Source organism: Schistocerca serialis, chromosome 1, assembly GCF_023864345.2.
Source record: "Schistocerca serialis cubense isolate TAMUIC-IGC-003099 chromosome 1, iqSchSeri2.2, whole genome shotgun sequence".
NCBI classification, from domain to species: Eukaryota; Metazoa; Arthropoda; class Insecta; order Orthoptera; family Acrididae; genus Schistocerca; species Schistocerca serialis.
In genome coordinates this window covers 389,801,563-389,828,157 of record NC_064638.1, presented here as the reverse complement: position 1 = coordinate 389,828,157, position 26,595 = coordinate 389,801,563, and the positions used below count along the sequence as shown (strand labels likewise).

The 26,595-nt window shown below is 39.2% G+C and overlaps 1 protein-coding gene across 1 annotated transcript in view; it reads right to left on the bottom strand.

Annotated features, from left to right (window-relative positions):
- LOC126471327 (uncharacterized) overlaps window positions 1–26,595 on the bottom strand; it is a 140,129-nt gene that overhangs the window by 66,818 nt on the left and 46,716 nt on the right. The window contains exon 3 of the mRNA XM_050099452.1: window positions 6,862–7,069. Coding sequence (XP_049955409.1) covers window positions 6,862–7,069 — 208 coding nt within the window. The remainder of the gene's footprint in view (window positions 1–6,861; window positions 7,070–26,595) is intronic.

Here is a 26,595-nt window from a genome sequence, read left to right as displayed (position 1 = left end):
ATGTAATCATACAATAATGGACATTTCTGCTGATTTATGCACAATTCATTATATTTGTTTATTTTCATGGTCAACTGCCAATCCCTGCACCAATCAATGATCTTCTGTAGGTCTTCTTACATTTTACTACAATTTTCTAGCTTTACCATTTCTCTCTATGCAACAGCATCACCAATTAAAAGCATTATGGAATTTCCAATGTTTACCCTAGCCATTTACACATATTGTGAAAAGTTATAGACCTATAACACTCTCTTGGGGTACACTCTAAGTTACTTTTATATCTGAAGATTTCTCTCTGTTAAGAACGATATGCTATGTTCTGTTTCTTAAGAACTCTCCAGTCACAGAGCTGGTCTGATATTCCATACATTCTTATTTTGTTTATTAGGTAACAGTGCAGAACTGTATCAAATGCCTTCTGCAAGTTCAGGAATATGGCATCAATCTGCGTGCCATTGTCTCCTGCTTTCTGTTCTCATGGACAAAGAAAGCAAACTGGGTTTCACATAACATTTGTTTTCAAAATGTATGTTCATTCCTACAGAGGAGATTTTCAGTCTCCAGAAATCTTGTAATATAGGAGCATAGAATGTATTCCAGAATTCTATAATAGACTGATGTCATTGATAATGGCCTATAGTTTTGCCTGACTGTCTGATTAACCTTCTTGAAAAAGGGAATGAACTGTGCTCTTTTCCAGTCACTGAGAATGCATCACTCCTCCAGCAACCTTTGCTACATCGCTACAAGAAAAAGGAGCAAGTTCTTTTGCATTCTATATACAGAATTGCGAAGGTATTCCATCTGCTCCAGTGGCGTTCCCTCTGTTGAGCAGTTTCAGTTGATCTCCTATCCTATGGTCCATTACTTTGGTACCTATCATTTTCATGCTGAAGTGACAGTTTAAAGGAGAAACTGCAGTACAATGTCCTACAGTAAGATAGTTTTGGAGAAAGAAGTTTAGTATTTATGCCTTCTCTCTGTCATACTTTGTTTTGATGCCACTATGATCACAGAGTATCTGAACAGATTGTTCCAATCCTTTTGCTAATTTAACATAAAATAAAAAATTCTCATGATTTTCTATCAGTTTAGTAGATCAAATTTTACTTTTGAATCCACTGAATGCTTCACACATGAATCTCCTTATACTAATTTTGACTTCATTCAGCTTTTATTTGTGGGTGAGGCTTTGGCTGTGTTTAAATTTTCGGTGAAACTCTCTCCAATTTTGGATCAGCTCAGATTACCTATTTTCATGCCCTGAAATGAGGGACATCCTACCCAAGATACTTTCCATCACTGCTAAAGTGGTGTTCCATTGCCTGCCCAACCTCCACAACATTCTAGTCCATCCCAATGTCACTACCAATCCCAATCTCTTGCCACAAGTATCATACCCTGTGGAAGACCCAGGTGAAAAACCTGCCCAATCCACCCGCAGCACTTCCTACTCCAGTCCTATCACAGGTTTATCCTACCCCATCAGAGGCCAGGCCACCTGTGAAAGCAGCCATGTCATTTACCACTCCTGCTGCAATCATTGCACAGCTTTTTATATTGGTGTGACTATCAACCTGCTGTCCACCAGGATGAACAGCCACCGCCAAAACTGTGGCCAAGAGCAAATTAGACCACTCTGTGATGCAACATGCCATGATTTTAATGGCTGCTCCACCACCCAAGCCATCTGGATCCTTCCCTCCACCACCAGATATCCTGAACTGTGGAAATGGGAGTTACACTTACAACAGATTCTGCACTCCTGTAATTATCCCGTCTTCAACCTATGGTAACATTCTGCCCCCACACCCAACACCCATCAGTTCTCACCCCCTCTGTCCTATCATCTCCTCCCCATGATCATCTCTCACTCTGCTAATTTGCAGCCCTCTGCCAACACGTCCACCTGTCTTTCCCCAATCCTCCCTTTTTTTGCTCCTTTTTTCCCACCTCCTTGCCCCACAATCTCCTGATGCTGCACCTGTTGGCAGTCTAGTCCCTGCACACTACACCAGAGAGAGTTCGTCTCTCTCCCCACCTGTACACTACCAGCCCTTCCTGTTCCCCATCCCCTCCAGATTGCTGCTTGCATCCTAAATGATAGTTGTATTCTAGCCCAACATGCTGAAGCTGGGGCGCGCGCACGCGCGCGCGCGCTTGTGTGTGTGTGTGTGTGTGTGTGTGTGTGTGTGTGTGTGTGTGTGTGTGTGCACTTGCTTAATTGTGCCTATCTGCAACTTGATGTGCCTTCTTTATGGTAAGTAGCAATCTGTCTTTTCCTACAAATTATTGATATTCCTACCTGAAGCTTCCATTGTTTGATGAATCAAAACAGAGCTACACAAATCCTTGAACTACAGCAAAGGTGTTGTGTTGTGCAGAGATATTGTAGATATTCCTGAAGAGGAATTTAAAGATGACTGTGCTCAAGAAGGTGTCATGGATATGCAAAATATAATGAAATGAGTAGATGATGATTTAGTCACAATAGCATAAAACTTCCAAGGCAGATCAGTGCAACTTTCCTACACTTAAATGTGCAGGCATATGTCCCCATCACAATGTACTGTTTTAAAGCTTAGTGGGCATCACTCTAGAATGTAAGGGAGAAGCCACTTGTGGCAAGTGTAGTAAGGCCACACATGATAGCATCATTTGTTTGTTTCCTTCAAAATGTGTTAATTGCTCTGAGGTCACCCTGTCTGGAGTGTCTGCAGTGTCTACCTTGAAGAAAGGTGGATACAAGAACTGAAAACAATGAAGTGCATCCCATAAGGTGAGGTCAAAAAGATCAGTAATACCATGCAACCTCCCAATTTGATTACTTTTCTCACTTTAGCTCCCAAAAAGCCTATTCCAGCAGCCAATGCCTGTATACTAATGGAGGTCGTAAGTGCGAGCATTTTTCAGTGCACTTGTAAAAATGCAGTTATTCTGGAACTAATAAGTCTGTCCAGAACATCAGAAATGGTCACGTTTGCCATCACTGGGGAGCTTCAGGTACCCTAAGAGACAGATTCTGGTAAACAAGTCAGCACTACCACTGTCAATACTACTAAACCTTTTCAGGCAAACAAACCAAATGGGAAGCATCTACCACACAAAGAGGCAGTTAGTAAACCATCAGGTCATATGGACCTCATTCTGTCTTATGGAATACAAAGCCTGTCAGGGGCAACCATCTAGCCTCCAGACTAAGTGTCCATTCATTGCAGGATTCCAAGCCTGGTAGCAAGACACAGTGTAAAAAAAACTTCACTAAAAAATTGGTTCCCATACTACAGTGGAACACCAACTGTTTCAGGGCATAAGTGGAGGAACTGAAACTATCAGGCAGGAATGTCCACTGTGCTTGTATTTACAGGAAACACATTTTAAACTTATTGGCACCCCTGTGCTATGGGGCTATACCTTCCACAATAAGCACTACCCAACAGTGGAAAGGGCCAAAGGAGGGGTGACTGTGTTTGCCAATAATACAAACTGCTCCTCTGCTCTATCACTGACCAGCAACCAGTTGACATTGAACTTCATGTGGGTCACAGCATAACAATATGCACTCTTTATACATTGCCACAGGAAATGATAGATTCTGACACTCTTGGGGATCTTATAGGCCAACACCCCTGACCAATATTTCCTACTGGGAGACTTCAGTGCTAATAATGTATTATGGGGCTCACCCAGTACATGCCTCAGGGATCAAGTTTTAGAGAGCCTCATGAAATCTCAGGAGCTGCGCCTCCTCAACATTGGAAATCCCACTCATTTCATTCTTGCTACTGGATCATCCGTAGCCATACAGTGAAGACTTTCCATTCTGTATCCATCTACCAGATGGAGCAATCCCCGAAAGGAGACCACTAAGATAGATGATCAGGAGAACTAACTGGATACTGTTCAGTCAGCTGGCTGTGTTTGAACACCAAGGCAGCATCTGGGAATGGGTGGACCACATCACATGGGTGATCCTTCAATCCACCGATTTATCCATCTCAAAGGCCTTAGATCTTCTTTGAAGGTAGTCTGTACCTTGGTGCACTGATGCGTGCTACACAGCAGTTTGGGTCAGGTGTGTGGCACTGTGACTGTTTAAGTGCCACCTATTAGCAGAAAATTTTACAACCTTTCAAGTGGTGAGAGCTGAAGCTCCATGCATCATCGAAGAGGACAAGAAAAGGTCATGGCAAATATTCCTGGATTCTATCAACCACTCCACTATTTCAACAAAAATACTGGAAGCCATCAAGAGGGTTTCCAGTAAATGCAATCATTTGCCAACAGCAGCAGTGCTGAAACAGAGTATCTCTTAATAACAGATGGGGACATTGCCCAAACATGAGAAACCAGTCTGTGATGACTATTGTATCTGCCAGCCACTATGTTGTGTTCAGTTGCTACCATATCCTCATAGTGAGAGGTGGGCTGCACTTCAGGTCCAACAATTCTGAACCTTAAAACTGCCCTCTTTCCATGTGTGAGATGGATTTCGCACTTTCTGAAGCTTGTGATACTACATCTGGTCATGACCAAATCCAATACATCAGCATGTTGCAAAAGTTCAGCACAGCTGTGCTAGGAAGAGAGAGTAATTATTGCATATAAAAAAAGATACAAAAGGAATTATAGGAAAGATCTGAATGGGCAATGGTTGACAAAGTGAAAGAAGAAAAAACAAAGTCTGGATGATACTAGATAATTAGTATGTTATCTTCCAGGAAGGATGTTATCCAAAAGCTTAGTTACAAGTTCAGGCTTGTTTATGTGGCTTTCAACATTTCAGAGCCAAAGCTATATAATCAGTGGTTAACTTTAATCATTCCATTGTTTTCATTCTAACCAGAGCTTTCCAGTATAGTTAATTTTGTTGAGATGTATATGTAGTTTGTAGAAAGATATTTGAGGGGTTGGAAAATGAAAATGGAAATTACTGTGAAAATATTTCAGTATGTGCCTGCAATTTTCAAGTCCCAAGTGCCCAGAAGAAAGCACAGGTGACTCTTGTATACAACAAGGGTAAAATTATGGACACTGTAGTGTACAGGAAAGCGTCATTGTTGAGTGACTGTAGGGGGCTACTCAATGAGTTAGACCAAATTTCTATTTGGTGTGATGTAAGGCAGCTCACTCTAAATGTAGAAAAATGTTAGTTGGTGCAAATGAGTTGAAAAAACAAATTTTCAAAGCGAAAAATAATGTTCAAAAATGGTATCAGTGGTGTGCTGTCTGATACACTCATGTTGATTAAACATCCAGGAATGATGTTGGAAGCGATATGAGACAGAACAAGCACATAAGGTTGATAGTAAGGAAGTAAAGTGGTCAACATTGGTTTATTAGGAGAATTGTAGAAAATTGTAGGTCAGCTATAAAGGAGACCACGTGTGGAATATTAGTGTGACCCACTCTTGAGTACTACTAAAATTTTTGGGACACTGATCAGTTCAGATTAAAAGATGATGTCGAAGAAGTTCAGAGGCATGTTGTTGGATTTGTTAGCATTAAGTTTTATCAACAGGAAAGTATTACGAAGATGATTTGTGAACTCACTGGAGGGAAGATGACACTATTTTCATGAAACACTACTGTGAAAATTTAGAGAACCAGCATTTGTGGCTGACTGCAGAATGATTCTAATGCCACCAACATACATTTTACGTGAGGACCATGAAGACAAGATAAGAGAAATTATAGCTCATACTGAGGTGTTTTTCCCACACTCCATTTGTCAGTGGAACAGAAAGGGAATAGCTAGTAATGATGCAATGTAACTTCTACTATGCACCTTATGGTAGTTGTGGAGTGTGTATGTGCTTGTGTATGTAGACTTGTCACACATGGCTTTCTTGTCATAGAAACTGTTGATGAGAAATATTGCTATTTTTACAAACAATAGAGCAAGTGCTAGAGCATGGCTTGAAAACATCCAACTTCACCTACAAAGGAAAAGGAACAAAGCCAAGTTTCTGCAGGAAAGTTGATGGTGAGTGTTTTGGGATATGAACATAGGTATAGATACTATTACTTACTGCATGACCTGAATCCCAAAATCAAAACAAAGAGGATTGGGGAGCTTTCAAAAGGAGTGTCTTTACTTCTGAGTAACACCCACCCTCATACAGCTTGGAAAACAGTTAAGTTTATTCAAAATCTTGATTTTCAGCTACTGGAGCACCCACTGTACAGTCCTGACCTAACTCAAAGTGTTGTCTTTTTGGTCTGATGAAGGAGCACCTGCCTGTCTCCAAGTTTTTGTCAGATGACAAGGTTGTAGAAGCATTACAAGGGCAGATATGTACAAAACTTCTTTCATGATGGAATTAGGAAGCTTGCCAAGAGATGGACCACTTGCATACACATTGAGGTATGTTATGTATAGAAATAACTATACTATCAAGTTTATTTAAAAAAAACTGCCTATAGATTATATACAATAAATTGTTGTGATGTTTTATGTTCCATTGGGCCTACAGCATACTGCATATCATAATATGACACTATGAAAAGGAAATGGACAGACCAGCTGCAATAAGTTTACTATTCTTTATGACAATTGTTTCAGCTTTATTCCATTTTCAAGTAAAATCTAGTTTCATTTGAAACCAATATTGCATCTAATGGTAACTGGCATTATGTATTCCTCAGTGATTTTGTGACATGCAGTAATTATAAATGTATGGAATATGTTTGACCCTTATTTCATAGTTTATTTACTATAAAGTATGGTTCGACATTTATTTGACAGTTCATTTATTATAATTAAATTTTCATTTACATTACTCACAAACAATCAAAAATATTTTCCATTGCAAGAATGTGTGTAGATGACAAAATAAGAAACCGTGGTTAACTTACTTGTAGTGTATGCAGGATTTAATGGTGCACATACATATCCTGCTTGAAGACATGCCAGGAGAGGAACACAGAACTGGAGATTATTCTCACTGCATATTACTACTGTGTCACCAGGTTTGAAATTTGATGCATCCAATATTTTTACAAGCTGCCCAACTGATTGTAATATTTCTCTATAGCTTTGACGGGCTCCTGTATCTGCATCAATCTGAAATATTAAGAAGAAGAGGAAGTATCAGCTATATTTTATAGGTGTTTCAACCAAGCACTGCAATATATTTAAACACATTAACATTTGCACTGAAGGATGACTCTACTTTCTTTAAAATCACAAAAATCTTTCTATGCTCTTTCATTTGTCACATAGATTTTAATACAGCACCATATTATTATGAAAGACAGGACATACAAGTGCTGTTGGAATAATCAGACAGCGCATTAATGCTCAGAACATGCAGTCATGATGCCAATCACATGTCTTCAACAAATGTTATTGGCCTCAATTGTATGTTATTTAAACCAACAAAATATTTTTGGCCTCTAATTGTGTTTGTAGCATTAGCTGGAGTGCTTCAAGAATATGTGAACATGAAAGATACATTATTCCTGTAACAAATATATTGGAGAATATCATAGTAAGTATAATTCCAATTAATGTTATTATTACATTTGTCAGTATCCAAATTTCCATTGAGCTGTCAATTAAACGGGCTTGCAGTGACGCTGTAAAGTACTATGAGTGTGTTGCGGGTATCTGGTATTACAGTGTAAGCTGCAGCTATTGGAGAATGCGGAGAATTTGCTCATCCTCCTTTAAGCACTACCAGGCAATTCTTATTGGGCGATAGGCACCATTGTCATGGTGTGCAATCCATTACACCACACAGCATTGAATCAACATTTCCAGATATACATGAACTCAAGAATGGTTCCATAATCAAATCAATGAAAAGTATCTTTTACATGGAGACATCCCACAAAATATTGAGAAATTATTCATCCAACAATAATTTTCAGAATCACCTTCTGTTCATATTGAAGTGTGTGCTATGTATTTGTACCCTACTGCTTTTCACTTGAATGCTGAAGTTTACTACTTACTGAAGCACAGATCTGTCATCTTTAGTAAACAAAGCTGCCATCAACACTAAACCTTTTCCACTAAACTTCAAAATGACAGAACTTGTAAGAGGTTTCCAATGACCCTGTGTATAAGATATGATAACAACCAGATAGAAGAGGTTAGCAATGTTAAATTTAAAAGATTACAAGATTACTTTTCAAAAAGACTCACTATATACAGTTCTGTACTTGTAGGAGATTTCCACCGTGCGTATACTATCTGATCAGAAGTATCTGGACATCTGTTAGTGCATATTAATTCAGTTTGTGTCCACCTTTTTACTTCATGGCAGTCTCAGCACTGCTGGGGATGCTTTCAATGCAGTGTCTGAATGTCTGTGAATGAATGCTTTCCACTCTTCTTCAAGAGCCAAAACTAAAAAAGGTAGTGACGTTGGATTCTGGGGTCTAGAGTGACATCAATGTTCTAACTCCACCCACAGGTGTTCCAATGAGTTCAGATTGGGACACTGGGCAGTTGCAGGCCATTTCAGGAATGTTATTTGGTTTAGTTTATTAGAATACTTTTCATCATTAACATAATATAGGACTGTCACACTATCATATAGAATATGCACAGCACAATTCTATAAATTACTATTATAAATGTAAGATTACATTGTATTACAAAATGACACAATGAACTAATGGATTGGTCTTACACATGCTCTCTGAACAAGCAAATGTTTTGACATGCATGCAGTACACTTGGGGAACACATTTATCACACTATTTAGAGCTGAAAGAGTACACAAGCAAAGTATAAAATTTACAATGGGAGCAGCATGATTGAAATGACAATCAAGAAAATAAAAGTGTTTGTTAGTGATTTAAGGATTCAAAATGTTCCTCTATGTTATAGAAAAATTTATTTAACAGATAATTTTAAAATTCTGACTTAAAGTTTCCATTATCAAGCATCATACAACTTTATTCCATAATGGCTCACATGTTTCTGAATTTTTCTTTTTCTTGCTCTTTTGACATGCATATCCTTCCTGATATGTGGATTGAAGTTAAGGGAAATCTGAATTTATATGTAAACCACTTGAGTGTGTTCTTGTGTCAGTACGGTTTGAGTAGGTACAAACATGGTACTGTAAGTATTTTTACCTGCATGAATGAGTACCTCCAGTGTGTTTGTGGAGAGCTGTGTGTAATAATTCTAATGGACATTTTCTAAAACTTAAAAATCTCTCAAGTGAGATTTTGTTACATCCCAGAACATTATTCCTTAAGATGCAATATAATGGAAATAAGCAAATACACTAATCTTGCACATTCTGTGCTACAAACTCTAGAAATTAATTTCAGTACAAAATATGCAAACTGGGTTTGTGGGATATGTATATGACATGGTTTTTCCAGCTCAAGTCATGATCAAATTGCATTCCCAAAAATTTCTAGACTACATTTTCTCTCTCTCTTCATCACTAAATAACAAATGATAATCATTCTTCTCATTTACTTTACCATACTATATGTAATTTATTTTATTTAAACTACTTGTTAACTTATTAGCATGAAACAACTGCTGCACACTCTTCAGAACTTTTTCACTGTAGTGGATAAGGATTTTCTGTCATCACTTACAATTATTCTTGTATCATCTGCAAATAACATAATTTTGGATGAACTGTTGGAGCTCTTAACGTTATTTATACAGATCAAGAAAACAGGGGGCCAAGAACACTACTTGCTCACAGATGCCTCCAGATGCTGCTTTATGGTGAGATGCATTGTCATGCCGAAAATACTCTCATCATCTCTGAATTATTCGTCTACTGTACACATTACACAATGCTGTAAAATGTGTCAATATCCTTCTGCATTTAACACTTTCTTAAGGGCACTCCCTCATATAAAAAAGTTTTACATTTGAAGCTTTTGGAACCAGTGGCTCCTTCTTCCAACAGAAGGGATGAAGGAGAAGGAAGGGGGGTGAAGGGAAAGGAGAGGTTTAGGAAAAGGGATAGAGTTCAGAGAAGTCACCCAAGAACCACAGATCAGGGTAGACTTACTATACAGGATGAGAAGGAACTCTGCCCTAGTGTAAAATCTTTGGTCCTACAAAAATTTCATTACACCACATATTTATGTTTGTACCTGGTTATGGTGTAACAGCCAAAAACCAGTTTGTGATGTAAATAATAACTGTTGGAGAATATTACACCAGTGTTGTATGTGTTTTCACTCCTAATGCAAAAACAGCTCCTTTTTGGAGAAAAAAAAAACACTGCTCTTTCTTCTGTCTACCACACAGGTTATTATCAGCTGCCTATCTACTGGGAAACTTGAGATCAGTCTAATGCAGATATTAGAGTTATGCTGAATTTATGTTCTTGAGTCCAAATATTCTTATTAGTTGTAGAAGGATTAGGTTATGAGGTACTCTCTTTCTTTGTTATTTAATACTTATGGATTTTCAATTTCCTGCTTGATGTCCACTGGAAATCTGTTATAAACTTTTGCACCAGAGTATAAAGCACCTTTCTGATCACAGGAGATGGATGCATAGTCTATATGAAAATTATTTTTACTTGTAATATTGTGGTTGTGAATTGCAGGGTGCATCCTAAATTCTCTCTTTATATTAACCACAGTGGGAATATATGTGCTGACATGGACATGTAAGAATCCTTAGCTTCTGGCAGATGTTCAGTCACCAACTTTATAAAGTATTTTCATTGCACACTTCTGCAGAATAAATACTTTCTTTTTTTACTTAACAACAATATTCTATCCCAGACTTTTAGTTGTTTTATATTGTCATTTTTTGACCTCAGCTGCTTTGGCACTTAATGTTATCCCCTAGGAAAGTATTGAGTGTAAGTGTGCCAGCAAATTCATCACAAGGAGAGAGACTTCTAAGTACAAAGCAAGCAGAACTGAGCATTTTGGTTAACTTATCCATGCATGGGTATAGCCTCATTTTATTATCTATCTGCACACCTAGAAATTTCGCTCCTGGAGCCTCATACAGTGTGTGACAGTTAATCTTCACCTCTGTTACCTATAAGTCAATCTGATGTGTCTGAAACTGCCTAATAGGAGTCTTTGTAAGATTAAGGATTAAGCTGTTTGTTGTGAACTGATTGTAAGCCAGTTTTGTTAGTCTCCTGGGTATGTACTTTTTAGGTGTGTATGGGCCCTTTACCAGCACAGATGTGCTGTAAACACATGTCACAGTTTTTGAAAGTCCTCCGATACCCAGAAAAGTCATTTATATAATCAAGAACAGAAGTAGGCAAAGCACCAAACATTGCAGGACATCATATTTAACACATTGGAGCCTAATGGGTTGGCAACCAGTTAATACCCGGATCCTGAGGAAATTTGCTTCAGTTTACAATTTTTTAATAAATTTACTAATCCACTTACCTCCTTAGGCAGTATATCAGCTTAACCTTCCATCCTTCCTCTTTATGAATATGTAAATGCTTAGCAAAAATAAATTATAAAGGGATTTGTATACTGGTTTTCAGCATTTTTATTTTTCCCCAAAGTGAACAAAATTTTCATAAGTCATAGGGAATGGTAGGCTATTAATTTAAAATCACTTGTCAGCAGGAAATACTAAATGCTCATTTATAGGTCAAGTGTTTTATTGTGAAAGGTTTTTTTCTTGTTTTTACAAATTAGAGAACTTCATTTGGGTATGAAATCTTTCAAAACACTCGGGAATACAAAGGCATATATTACATAATCTACAGTAGTATCTGGTCTCTTTCCTCACTACCTTTCCTGCAGCTTCCCCTTGTTCTCATCAGACCTTGCATCTTCCAGCTGGGTTTGTTTTCTTTTCTGCTGGTGGCAGTTTCTCAGGAAAATGATGTGCTGTGAGTCTGTTTGCACTTGCAACTCCAGATGCTGAATGTGTGTCATTATTTAGTTCTGCTCCTCCTTTTTGAACCAATTGCTGTGCTAATTTACAGATAAAATGTGCTAATGCACACTTTTTTAAGGTTTTGATATTGTAAATAATGTTCCAGCTCATGTGAGTCATCGTCGTCGTCTGAAAGTTTGTCAAGTTCTGAGCCATCATTCAACAGTTCTTCAATATCTATGTTTGACAAGCAATGTCTGTTAGCCATATTCACAATTTATGAGTTTTTACACACGGGAAGGATGCACAAAATAACACAACATAGCAGCTGACATAGAACAAAACAACCTTCAACAATATTCCAAGCGCATGCACGGTTCACACAACACTGGTACCGTTCACAAGAGACTTGCATGCACAAGCCATCAACAATGCACTTATGACAAGCCAAACAATTAGTCTCTCCACTTACAAACATAAAACATGCATTCAAATCACAAATAAATAATTTGGAAGTGAAGAATGTATGACATACATCCGTTGGATTTTTATGGTTAAAACATAGTGAACGTATCTGATATGTCTGTCGGCTCCAATGTCTTAATGTTCCCTGATTCTGAATTAGACTTATTCATCTCATATAATTTGTTATTGTAACCCTTTGTTTTCTGTTGTTACAAGTGACTCGATGAGTGCAAGGGTAATTTTTTAATGTCATACCATGTGAGTCTCCCCTGTAGAATTGTATGACCTATTCAATCAAAGTCCTTGGAAAGACCACAGAAACTATCAGTAGGGTAATTTTTGTTGTTTAATTCAACCAGGACTAATTCATGAGACCATATGTTGCTCTCTAAATAGAGAAAACTTTACAGAAGCCAAACTGAGCTGTTCTTAAATGATTGAAATGATTATTCTCACAAAGGTGGTTTGATATTCTGGGCTAAGCTATGTTCACAAAAATGATAATGGATCAAAGTCTACCACAGCTATTACATGTATCGTGAGTCACTGCCGATAAGCTTTATCACATACAATGTCTGGATTACGTCAATGTACAAAACAGAAGAATTGTGATAACAACACTCTGATTAGATTCTTCAGACCACTCTTTCTCTGGCAGTAGCTATTGAGCAAAGTTGTCAGCACTGCACAAAGCATAACAACTTGAGTATTGTTAGCAGGTGACCAATCATATGAAATAATGGATCAAAGTCTATCACAGTTATAACACCTACTGTGAGTCACTGCTGATAAGCTTTATCACATACAATATATGGATTATGTCAGGGTACAAACCAGAAAAAATGTATAACATTCTGATGGAGATTCTTCAGGCCACTCTTTCTCTGGCATTAACTCATGAGATCTGTACTGTTTCGGCACATTTTCAAGTGAATGGTTGGATAGCTTTTGCAATCAAAACCAACTTGGATTATCATACATTGTCAAGTTAGGGGGCGATCTAGGTTAATGTAGAAACAAAAGTACAGCTTCAAACAAGCCAAAATCACTAATGTACAGCATTTATTGTGATGAACAATTTCAGCAAACTATGTTATCATCATCAGATCTTCTACAGAAACAGGTTTATTACAATAAATGCTGTACGGTAGCAATCTTGGCTGTTTGAAATTGTACTTCTGTTTCTACAAATTGGATTAATCTGACACAAGTGTTTACACCAGAAGTAACAAACATTTATATCCTGATTAATGAGTTTATACATGGTCACAAAAGATATTAGTGTATTCCAGAAGCCAAAGATGATTTGCTAAAGACATACTCTTTCACCATGTTCGTTGATGAAAGAAAATCAAATAATCAGTCAAGGTATACAAATTTGAACAAATGTTAGGAACTGTATTCGTAATTAATCTGTTATAACATATCTGGACTTCCTTAAGCTACTTACAATAACTTGCACTTTTTCATTAATACTACAATCATTAGCCATCGAATTAGAGACCCATATCCAGTATGTGCAACATACAATTTCACCACAATAAAGCCCTTAATGCATTGTGTCATAGAGACCATGAGACATTGACAAAATTAGGAAGTCATCATGATGTAAAACTTCCCAGCTCCTATTAACTATTCACAGAGAATAGAGATCAGTTGGAGCTGATTCTAAGGTGCACACTTCTCCTCCAGTGATCTCCCAGATGTGCTCAACAGAACTGAGGCCCAGCCACATGTGTGTCCTTTGTCCATGGAGTGTTCCTTCAAACCGTTCTGATACAATTAAGGAGAAATAGTGTGTTGGACTGCTTGCTCATAATAAAGATTACCTGCTGGATGCAGCAGATGAACAAATGGATGCACATGGTCAGGTATTATGTTCCTGTGTCATACCAAGTGAGGTAGAGCAGTGGTTAGCACATTGAACTCACATTCGGGAGGACAACAGTTCAAACACACGTCCGGCCATCCTGACTTAGATTTTTTGTGATTTCCCTAAATCACTTTAGGCTATTGCCAGGATGGTTCCTTTGATAGGCATGGCCGACTTTCTTCACCATCCTTTCCTGATGGGATTGATGACCTCACTATTTGATCCCCTCTCTCAAATCAACCAACCAACCTGTGTTATTAGCTGTTAAGGGGTGATGTCATATGTATCAGGAGCCTCCTTCCCCTCCATGTAAACATCCTCTACATAAGAATAACTCTGTCATTTGCTTAACAGTGTCCGGTTGTCAGTCAGTGTCTGTCTTATGTGGTTTTTAATATACTTATACCCTATCATCATCAGGTACCAATGTCTGTCCATAACATTCCAGACAACTTACTTCAATGCTTGAAGCAGCCAATGACCATGTTCAGTGCTCCCTGTGCTGTGCAGTATTCAGAGGTAAGAGTGAACCATATGGAACTGCAATGCTTGGAAGATCTAACAGAGGAAGTGTGTCATGCATCTGGAAGAACGAACTGAACACAATGATATAAAGTGCCCTACCCTTACTGCCCTTGGCTATCTGTATATCAATATACATACTCTTCAAACCATTATATGGAGCATGATGGATTGTATTCTGTACCACTGTTAGCCACACCCTTTCCTGTTCTGCTAACAAAGGCAGCAAGTGAAAAATGATTGTCTATAAACAACCAAATTATTAATTATGCAACAATCTTAATCAACAAGTTAATTTAGGATATTGTGGTCTTGTCATTGGTGGAGTGCTTATATATCTGGAAACTAAGCACACAACCAATGAAAATTAATATCCAAAATAAATTTTGTGACTAAAACTGCCATATAATCAGCTGATTGGTGATAATAAAATGCTGTGCAGAAATTGCAGCAAAACTGGTATACAAGTTGGCTGCTTTCACATGTGGCTTTGCATCTGATGGGATAGGATAAGCTTGACTGGACATGAGTAGGATGTGCTGGGTGGGTGTGTTGGGCAGGTCTTGCATCTGGGTCTTCCACAGGAATATGATCCATATGACAAGAAGTTGGGAGTCGGAGTGGAATAGGAATGAACCAAGATGATATGCAGGTTGAGAAACAGCAGGGGGGGGGGGGGGGGGTGACAGAGGAATATCACTTTAGTAGTGGTAGGAAAGATGGTGTATAGTATGTCAATCATTTCCAGGCATGGAGATACACAGTCGAAGCGCTGGCATAGAACATGGTTCAAATACCCCAATCCAAAATGATATTGATTGATGAGGATGTGTTCCTTTGCAATTGGTTCTTGGGGGTGGTGGGAAGATTAAGGGTGTGTAAGGATATGGCATGGAAAATCTGTTTGCAGACTAGTTTTGGCCTGCCTGTGAAGGCCTTTGTGATACCTTCAACATATAGTGAAGCGAATTCTCATCATTGCAGATACGCCATCCACAATTAGCCAGGTGCCAGGCTATATAGGAGTAACTTTCTGGCATGGAAAGGATGACAGTTGTTAAAATGCAAGTACTGTTGATGGTTAGTGGGCATGATATAAGCAGGAACAGAGATGGAGCCATCAGAGAGGTTGAAGCCAACATCCAGGAAGGTGGTATGCTGAGCCAATGAGGCCAAAGTTATGCGAATGAGAGAGGAAATATTGAGAATCTGGAGGAATGAAGATGTGGTGTCATGGCCGTGTGTCCAGATCATGAAAATATCATCAATGAACCTGAGCCAGATAAGGGGTTTTTGGTTTTGGGAGGCTAGTAAGGTTTCCTCTAGATGACCCACATACAAATTAGCACAGAAGGGTGTCATACAGGTGCCAATGGCCATGCCACAGATTTCTTTCCAACTCCTAGCAACATCCCACCCAAAATGGATCCCTATTCCATATATCTCCACCATTTCATAAAAAAAAATCCTAGCCAAAACCCATTCCCACATCCTGTTCCTTAAATGCTGTCTAAGCCATGGAATCCCCACTCCCACCTCCCACCCCCAATGATCTAACCATAAAAAGCCCCTCTCTTGATCTCATCCCTTCTTTCACAATGACCTTCAAATTTTCCTATTCTGCCTGTTCCTATCCCTTACTAGCCTGGAATTAAAGAAACAAATGTCCATGGTCCAGGCATATCTGGATCAGCTCTCCTCTCTGTGCAAGATATTGTTACTGTATAATCCCAACTACCTGCACCAATCTTTCAAATTGAAACACTTGGTGTTCAACATTTGGCAGAGCATTCTAGACAACACCTCCAAAAATTATTCAATTTATTGACATCCCATTCCCATCTCAGAGAACTGCTACCCATGAATACCTATCCTAACCCCTCTGAACACTCCTGTCAATCCCTCATAGCAGCCAGCCCCTACCTTGCCATATCCTCCAAACTCTCTCCTGGCATTCCATAGAACCCAAAACCTAAGTTAACCCAAAAACACTGTTGTCAACTTATCTACCTAAAACCTCAGTAATACAGAAGTTTCACTCCTATCCAAAAGTTTCATCTTCAGCCACACACTCAAATTCAGCCAAGCTGGATACACCAGATCCTCTTCTTCTCCAGTTCCATTTAGTGGAAACACTTCTTCTCTGCCAGTCTTTTCAGCCAAAGCCAACTTAACCTCAACACTGAATCTTCACTCTCCCAGTTCATACCATCATTCAACCATGCCCCTGCCCCTCTCGCATCTAACCACTCGCTGGTTGCCTTCCAGGAATTCCTTTCTTCCAACTTCGCTTCCAACTTCTCTCACCCTAACAAAACCTGCACATACACCTTCTACACGCTTCACAAAATTCATAAATCTGTCAATCTTGAACACCCCACTGTATCTGGCTATTGTGCTCCAATGGAAAGAATCTCTGCTCTTGTTGACCAACACCTCCAATAAATTACTCATACTGTAACCTCTTGTATTAAAGATACAAGAAACTTCCTTCACAGACAATCAACCATTCCCACCCTATTACTGCCTGGATCCCTATATATCAGTGTTAATGTCACCTCCCTGTATGCCAACATCTTCTACATCTATGGTCTTACTGCTGTCGAACACTCCCACCATCCTTCTGATTCCAAACTCCAACCACAAACTCACAAGTAACTATGTCTTCTTTAAGGGAAAAATATATTAAAAAATGCAAGGCACAGCCACAGGCACCGCATGGCACCCTCCTACACCAATCTGTTTATGGGTCATTTAGACCAAACTTTCTTAGCCTCCCAAAACAAAACCTTTGTCCAATTCAGGTTGGTTGATGATATCTTCCTGACTTGGATGCAAGACCAAAACAGCCCTGTCCTAATTCCTCTACACCCTTAACACCTTCTCTCCTATCCACTTCACCTGGACTTCCTGAGACCAATGCCATCTTCCTGTGGATTGGTTTCCACCTCTGTATAGCCTGGCTACCAAAGGATGAAGAATCTGCAGTGATGAGAATTCCCTCATCTAGTATGCTCAAGGTCACAATAGAGGCCTTCACAAACAGATACTATCCCCAAACCTAGACAGCAAACAAATTTCTCACAGTTTCCTTACACATCCCTAATCCTCCCATTACCCCCAAGAACAAGCTGCAAGGGAGAATCCCTCGTCACTCAATATCATCCCAAACAGTAATAAGTAAGGGCTTCAACTATCTACATTTATGGCCAGAAATGAGGGATATTGTACCATTATCCTTCTCACCCCATATAAAGTGTTACTCTGACACCTACCCAACATACACAACATACTGGTCCATGCCTATGCCATTAAATCACTCCCAAGACCCATATGCAAGACATACCTGATTCAACCACATAACACATCATATTCTAGTCATATCATAGGGTTTTCCTATTCCATCTGAGGCAGGGTTCTATGTAAGCAAACAACTCTGCTGCAATTTCTGCACAGCACTTTATGTGGGCATCATCACCAAGCAGACACAATACAGAATGAAAGGCTGCCACCAAACCCTTGCCAAGAGCAGAGCTGACCACTTACTGGCGGACTCCACTACTGAGCAGAACATGCTCATGTACAATTGTTCTTCATCTCCCTACCGTCTGGATTCTTCCTCCCAGCACCAGCTTTACTGAACCACATACATGGCTGGTATCCTTGTAACATATCTTTCTCGTAATTCTGGTCACAATCTCTGCTAACCCACTGCATCCATACCCTCCATTCAACAGTCCCCCATTCCTGTGTCCTAAACCGCCTTTGCATGTAATAATGTCGAATGACCAATAAAGAATCTGAATCAATATCCCCTCACCAGCTCAGGTGTCCATGTGTCACATTCCTACTGCATGGACTGGAAGGTATTTAAATATACAGATGATGCAATAATTTTTAACTGTGATTTCAGTAGGAATGATCTGGCACTGCCTTTTTCTAATATTGTAAATGGCTTAAGGAAATACTTCAAAAGAATTTGCTTAAGTTTAAACCTTGCTCTCCCCCACTCATATATAACATATCTGCTGCCTCAGTATAAGCTGTCAGCCACCCTTCCCCAACTGTCTCTGCTTTCACCTCTTTTCTCTCCCTTTACCCACCCTACTCGACACAATCCCTCACTCTAGTCTACTTCCCAAATTACAATCCCAGCATTGTGAGTTCAGCTGGAACAATGTAGCTGCACAGTGATATGTGTGTGGCTAGGGGATGGGGGGAGGGGGGGGGGGGGGCACATGTGCATATGTACATGTACTGTAGCTCATTAAAGGATTTGTCCAAAAGCTAACAAAGTTATCATTTTTTGTGTGCCTGTGAACAGTTCAATGCCTGTACTATTCAGTGAGTTGTATCTTTTACAAAAAAAATTATTTACATTTTGCCAGAACTATCGTTACTATATTTAATAGTATCACGAAATGCAATGTGGTTTAGGCAAGCTCACTCATCATTACTACCTGCTGAATGTGAGTCAGCACACACAATATTTAAAAAATCAGATAAAAAGAAAGAATGGCTTGTTTTATATTACATTTGTCATATGCATTTGATGCAGTTTCCTAAGTTCCTGCTCAATAAACTGGATGATTGTGATATCAACAGAAATAGGTAAAACTCTGTTACAGTCATCTTTACATGACAGATAGCACATTATGCATTTGGACATAAAGAAACTAACATTGTTAAGAGCTCCCATTATGGTGAAGAGTGGTGTACAAGGGTCAACTCTGGTAATCCTTTATTGTTTATATTATATGAAATTACCAAAATGTATAACTGAAAGGTATTTAAGCATGCAGATTGTGGTGTCACCGCCAGACACCACATTTGCTAGGCGGTAGCCTTTAAATCGGCTGCAGTCCGTTAGTATATGTCGGACACGCGTGTCGCCACTATCAGTGGTTGCAGACTGAGCACCACCACATGGCAGGTATAGAGAGACTCCCTAGCACTCGCCCCAGTTGTACAGCCGACTTTGCTAGCGATGGTTCACTGTCTACATACGCTCTCATTTGCCAAGATGACAGTTTAGCATAGCCTTCAGCTACGTCATTTGATACGACCTAGCAAGGCACCATATTCAGTAATTAGAATGAATTCTAAACAGATAATATTGTGAATCATGTACCATCAAGAGCAATGTTCGTCATTAATGGATTAAAGTTAAGTATCAAACTAATTCCGTCTGCTTTCAGAATTCTAAATTCCTTGTCACGTTCCAGACCTCACGTCAGTATAGTTCTTCCCTCCTCACGCCAGCCTGCGTGAGCTAAAACGCGTGCATTTCGGCCTCCTCTAGTAACACGGTGTTGGCACTTCTGCTAACACAACACAAATGATGCAATAGTTTTTAACTGGGATATCAGCAGGAATGATCAGACGCTGCATTGTCCTAATGTCCTACATGGTTTAGGAAATACTTTAAAAGTAGTTGCTTAAGTTTAAACCTTTTGAAAACAAGTATAATGTACCTTCAACTAAACGAACAGCAAAATGTAGTTTACAACTATGAAGAGTCATTGTTCCTGAATATTACTCTAGGGGTTCCAGAAGCCTCAGTGCCAGGGATACTGCTGTTTATAATATTTGTAAAGATCTGCCCAGTAACATGCTATGTAAATCTGTGCTTTATGCATACATGAAAACAGCTACGATTAAGGTGTATTGTGCATATCCTGGACAGTATTATGACAAGTCCTATATCATGTGAATGATGAAAAGAATGATGATAAATGAAATGAAATGAAAATGAAATTTCTAACCTGTGCAGCTGTTGCCTCTCCCTCCCACTTTCCCCTCTCACACACACCTGCTGCTTCCTTCTGAGCCATCAGCCACCCTTGCCCAAAACCCCCTCCTGCTTCTTGTCTCTTTGTTCCTCTATCAATACCACACTAGACAATTCCTCACCCTAGTCTACCTAATGAACTGCTAAACTGTAGTACTGGCATTATGTGTTCAGCCAGCCCTACTTAGATGTACAAACTCTAGTAATACTTTTTCTTTGACAAGAAAGTTTTATAATATTATTGCAATTTTTTTTTTCTAACATTGATTGGAAGTAAACACATTGCTGTGTAATTTTCACATTTGATGTTACAATCCTTTTTATCAGTGGTTTGACTTCTGTGAATTTGAATTCAGATGGAAACACAACTTTATTTAATACTTCATTGAACTGGTGAACTAAACAGTAATTCATGACTGCTTGTATTTTATTAAAATAATGGAAGAAATTTAATACCATACAGTGGATATTTTACTGCGCAGGGGGTAATGCTTCTTGCGTCTGTTGCATTCAAAAAGCCACACATGCCCTCTGTGTTGTGCTGAATGATGAGCACTTCAGCGAGCTCAGCATTTGTTTGCTGGGTACAGGGATTGGTGAGCACTGCCAGTCCTCTGTAACCATAATCTCTGGGCATGCTTCAGTGACCATGGTGCAGTAAGGCAGTGAAAAGTTGTGTGTTACAGGGAACAGGTAGGTTGGCTTAACTACCCAGGTGTGCTGCGTGCTGATGAGATGCACTGCTATTGAGGCAGAACAGTCATTAGGTGCAACCTCTGATGAACCTGCCACACCTTGGTTGTTTAAGACTTATCCAGGCAAGTAGGGCTCTGTTTCTTTCGTTAGCTGCTCATGGGACCAATATGGAACCACTGAACTCACTCAAACCACTTTCCAGCAAAATGGGTTGTCTCTACACAAACGGGGTTAACAGTGTTATCATTAATACCCACAGTTGCAATAGTGGTGTTAGTATGCAGCCTATGATGCCCTCAACAGCATCAGAAAATGTCATTGTTGCTTACGTTGTAGAGCTTACAGCAAATCAACAAGCAGATACCAGTAAACATGCCAGCATTACCATTGCTACCAATGTTGCTGCAAAGTCTCCTCTGCCAACTAAGCCTAAAGGGAAGTGTCAAAATCAGCAGAAGAAAGATCATAAGCTGTTAGACGGTGTAAATCTTATTCTGTCTGACAGTTCTAATGATTGTGCTTCAGAGACATGGAATATTTAGTCTGTCTGGGGTAAACATCTAGCCTTTCTCCCCCACCCACCCCCCCCCCCACCCCCCTCCCCGCCCCCTTGCCAGGACTAAGCGTCCATTTGTGGCAGGATCATCACATAATGGGGTCAGGACACACGTGGAGTGCAGAAATGTCCCCTGTGCTTTTCTTTACAGATAATATATTTTAAACTTACTGATGACCAGATGATGCAGGGCTGTACCCTCTACCACAAGTTAGCTAGTTAGTAACAAGTTCCATAGATCATTTGAGTGATACTTTTAACAAACTGGTGTGGAACAAGTCTGTTTAAAGGATAAGTATAAATGACTAATGTTAATATTAATGAACACAGTTTCTTTTAGTCCTATGCATGCAAATTCACTTAAAAACAATGAAATAGATGTATTTGTCCACGAGAAATTATTTTAAGTCAGATTTAAAACTTGCTTTGTTACTTGTCAGATATTTTGCACTGCAGCACCAAAGAAACTGGTATAGCCATACTTATTCAAAAAAACAGAGATGTGTAAACAGGCAGAATATGGTGCTGCAGTCAGCAAGACCTATATAAGACAACAAGTGTCTGGCACAGTTGTTAGATTGGTTACTGCTGCAACAATAGCATGTTACCAAGATTTAAGTGAGTTTGAATGTGGTGTTACAGTTGGCACATGAGCGATGGGACACAGCATCTCCAAGACAGCAATGAAGTGGAGATTTTCCCATACAACCATTTCACAAATGTACCATGGGTATCAGGAATCTGGTAAAACATCACAGCTCTGATGTCACAGCGGCCAGAAACAGATCCTGCAAGAACGGGACCAACAATGGCTTAAGAGAATAATTCAGTGTGACAGAAGTGCAACACTTCTGCAGACTGCTTTAGACTTCAGTGGTGGGCCATCAACAAGAGTCAACTTGTGAACCATTCAATGAAACATCATTGATATGGGCTTTTGGAGCCAAAGGCCCACTTGTGTACCCTTGATGACTGCATGATACAAAGCTTTATGCCTCGCCTGGGCCTGTCAACACCAACACTCAACTTTTGATGATTGAGAACAGTTGCCTGCTCAGATGAGGCTTGTTTCAAATTGCATTGAGTGGATGGATGTGTACGGGTATGGAGACAACCACATGAATCCATGGACCCTGTTTGTCAGCAGGGGACTGTTCAAGTGGGTGGAGGCTTTGTAATGGTGTGGGGCATGTGCAGTTGGAGTGATATGGGACCTATGATATTTCTACATATGACTCTGACAGGTGACATGTACATAAGTATCCTGTCTAATCACCTGCATCCATTCAGATCCATTGTGCATTCCGATGGACTTGGGCAATTCCAACAGGATAATGAGACACCTCACACATCCAGAATTGCTACAGAGTGGCTCCAGGAACATTCTTCTGAGTTTAAGCACTTCCATTGGTCACCAAACTCCCTAGACATGAACATTATTGAGCATATCTGGGATGCCTCACAATGTGCTGTTCAGAAGAGATCTCCACCCCCTGGTGCTCTTACGGATTTGTGGAAGCCCTGCAGGATTCATGGTGTCAATTCCTCCAGCACTACTTCAGACATTAGTCAAGTCCATGCCATGTCATGTTGTGGCACTTCTGTGTGCTTGCAGGCAATGATATCAGGCAGGTGTACCAGTTTCTTTGGCTCTTCAGTGTATGATATTGGGAAAAATATAAAAATTTTTATTGATGCATATTGAGCTCCTTTATGAGCCACAGACAGCTTCAATAATATGTAAAAAAAGGTCATTTTTCCCTTTAGTGTTGTAGGTGTGGACATCACTGCTCTTCAAAAATTGTGATGGATTATTTATGATGAATTTCATTGGCAGCTATATGTATTGTGACAGTGTAGTTAAAATGCCTAGGTCCTTGAAAAGATAGCTACATGATGTCAGTGTGTAAACACCATATATTATTCCTACTGCTTGCTTTTGTGCAATCATTAATTTCTTTCTAAGTGGTGAGTGAACCCCAGAAAATTATTCCATTATACAATATTGTTGAGGTCTTCATTCCAAAGACTGGTTTGCTGCAGCTCCCCATGCTACTCTATCCGGGGGAAGCTTACTGAATCTGCTTACTGTGTTCATTTCTTTGTCCCCCTTTACAACTTTAACTTCCCTTACTTCCCTCCAATACAAAATTGGTGATACCATGATATCTCACAATGTGTCCTTTCAACTGAACCTGTCTCCTAGTCAGGTTGTGCTATAAATTTCTTTTCTCCCCAGTTCTGTTCAGTACCTCCTCATTAGTTAAGTGATTTACCCACTTAATTTTTAGCATCTTTGGTAGCAGCACAATTCAAAAACTTCAATTGTCTTGTTGTCTAAATTGTTTATCGTGCATGATACACTCCATACATGGTTACACTACACACAATTACTTTCAGAAAAGACTTCCTAACACTTAAATCTACATTCAGTGCTAGTAAATATCTCTTCTTCAGAAACACTTTTCTTACCATTGTCAGTCTACATTTTAATCCTCTCTACCTTGGTCATCATCCATTCTTTTGCTGCCCAAATAAGAAAACTCATCTACTCCATAAAAAAAGTTATCTACTACTTTAAATGCCTCATTTCCTAATCTAATTCCCTCAGCATCAACTGATTTAATTTGACTACATTCCACTGCTTTTGTTGGTGTTCATCTTATATACTCTTTTAAGACCTCTGCCATTCTGTTCAATAGCTATTCCAAGCCATCTGCTGTCTCTCACAGAATTACAGCGTCATTGGCAAACCTCAAAGCTTTTTTGTTTCTTCTCCCTGAACTTTAATTCATCCTCCACATTTTTCTTTGGTTTCCGTTATTGATCACTCAACATACAGATTGAACAACATCAGTAATAGGCTACAATCCTATCTCAATCTCTTCTCAACCATTCTCTATGCCCCTCATTTCTTACAACTGCTGCCTGATATTTGTACAAGTTGTAAAAAGTCTTTCACTCCCTGTATTTTACCTGTGCTTCTTTCAGAATTTCAGAGAGAGTATTGCAGTCAACACTGTCAATCCAAAAATGCTGTGAGTGTAGCTTAACCTTTCCGTAACATATCTTCTAAAATAAATCATAGGGTCAGTACTGCCTTATGTGTTCCTACATTTCTGCAGAATCCAAACTGATCTTCCCCAAGGTCAGCTTCTACAGCTTTTCCATTCTTCTGTAAAGAATTCATGTTAGTATTTTGCAGCTGTGACTTGGAATTGGAATTCCAAGTCGCGATTGGAATTGGAATTATTATATTCTTCTCGAAGTTAGAGTATTTCAGCTGTCTCATACATCTTGCTCACCAGATGGAAGAGTTTTGTCATGGCTGGCTCTCCCAAGGCAATCAGTAGTTTTAATGGAATGTTGCCTTCTCCCAGGGCCTTGTTTAAACTTAGGTCTTCAGTACTTTATCAAATTCTTCATGCAGTATTGTATTTCCCATATCATCTTCATCTACTTCCTCTGCTATTTCCATAATATTGCTCTCAAGTACATGTCCCTTATATAAACACTCTATATACTCCTTCCACCTTTCTGCTTTCTCTTCTTTGCTTAGGACTGGTTTGTCGGCCGGTGTGGCCGTGCGGTTCTAAGCGCTTCAGTTTGGAACCGCGTGACCGCTACGGTCGCAGGTTCGAATCCTGCCTCGGGCATGGATGTGTGTGATGTCCTTAGGTTAGTTAGGTTTAAGTAGTTCTAAGCTCTAGGGGACTGATGACCTCAGAAGTTAAGTCCCATAGTGCTCAGAGCCATTTGAACCATTAGGACTGGTTTTCCATCTGATCTCTTCAAATTCATAAAGCTGCTTCTCTTTTCTCCAAAGGCTTCCTGTTGATGGTATCTATGTTCCCCTCAGTGAAATATGCTTCTAAATCCTTACATTTGTCTTCCAGCAATTCTTGCTTAGCCATTTTGCACTTTATGTCAGTCCCAGTTTTTAGATGTTTGTATTCCCTTTCATCTGCTTCATTTGCTGTATTTTTATATTTTCTCCTTCCATCAGTTAAATTCAACACCTCCTGTGTTATCCAAGGATTTCTACTAGGCCTTTCCTTTTTAACTATTTGATCCTCTGCTGTTTTCACTGTTTCATCTCTCAAAGTTATCTATTTGTCTCCTTCTGCATTCCTTCCTCCAGTTATAGTCTAATGTTCCCTCTGAAACTCTTGACAATCTCTCATTCTTTCAGGCTATCCACATCCCATCTCCTTAATTTCCTGCCTTTTTTTTGTATTTTCTTCAGTTTTAATCAACAATTCATAACCAATGAATTGTGGTCATATTCCATATCTGCTGCTGGAAATGTGTCACAATTTAAAATCTGGTTTCAAAATCTCTGTCTTACCATTATATAATCAGTTTGAAACCTTCCAGTGTCTCGAGGTCTCTTCCATGTACGCAGCCTTCTTTCGTGACTCCTAAACCAAGTGTTAGCAATGATTAAATTATGCTCTTTTCAGATTTCTGCCAGACGGCTTCCTGTTTCATTCCTTTCCCCAGTCCATATTCACTTACTATTTTTCCTTCTCTTTCTTGTCCTATTATCAAATTCCAGTATGCCATCAGAATTAGATTTTTGTCTCCCTTAACTTTCTGAATAATTTCTCTTATCTCATCATACATTTCTTCAATCCCTTCGTCAACTGTGTAGCTTGATGGCATATAAACATATAGTATTGTGATGAGTGTTGCCTTTGTGTCTATCTTGGTTATGATAATACATTCAGTATGCTGTTCAAAGTTGCTTACCAGCATTCCTATTTTTGTATTCATTATTAAACCTACTCCTGCATTATCCCTATTTGATTTTATGTATATAATGCTGTATTCATCTGACCAGAAGTCCTGTTCCTCCTGCCACTGAATATCATTAATTCCCA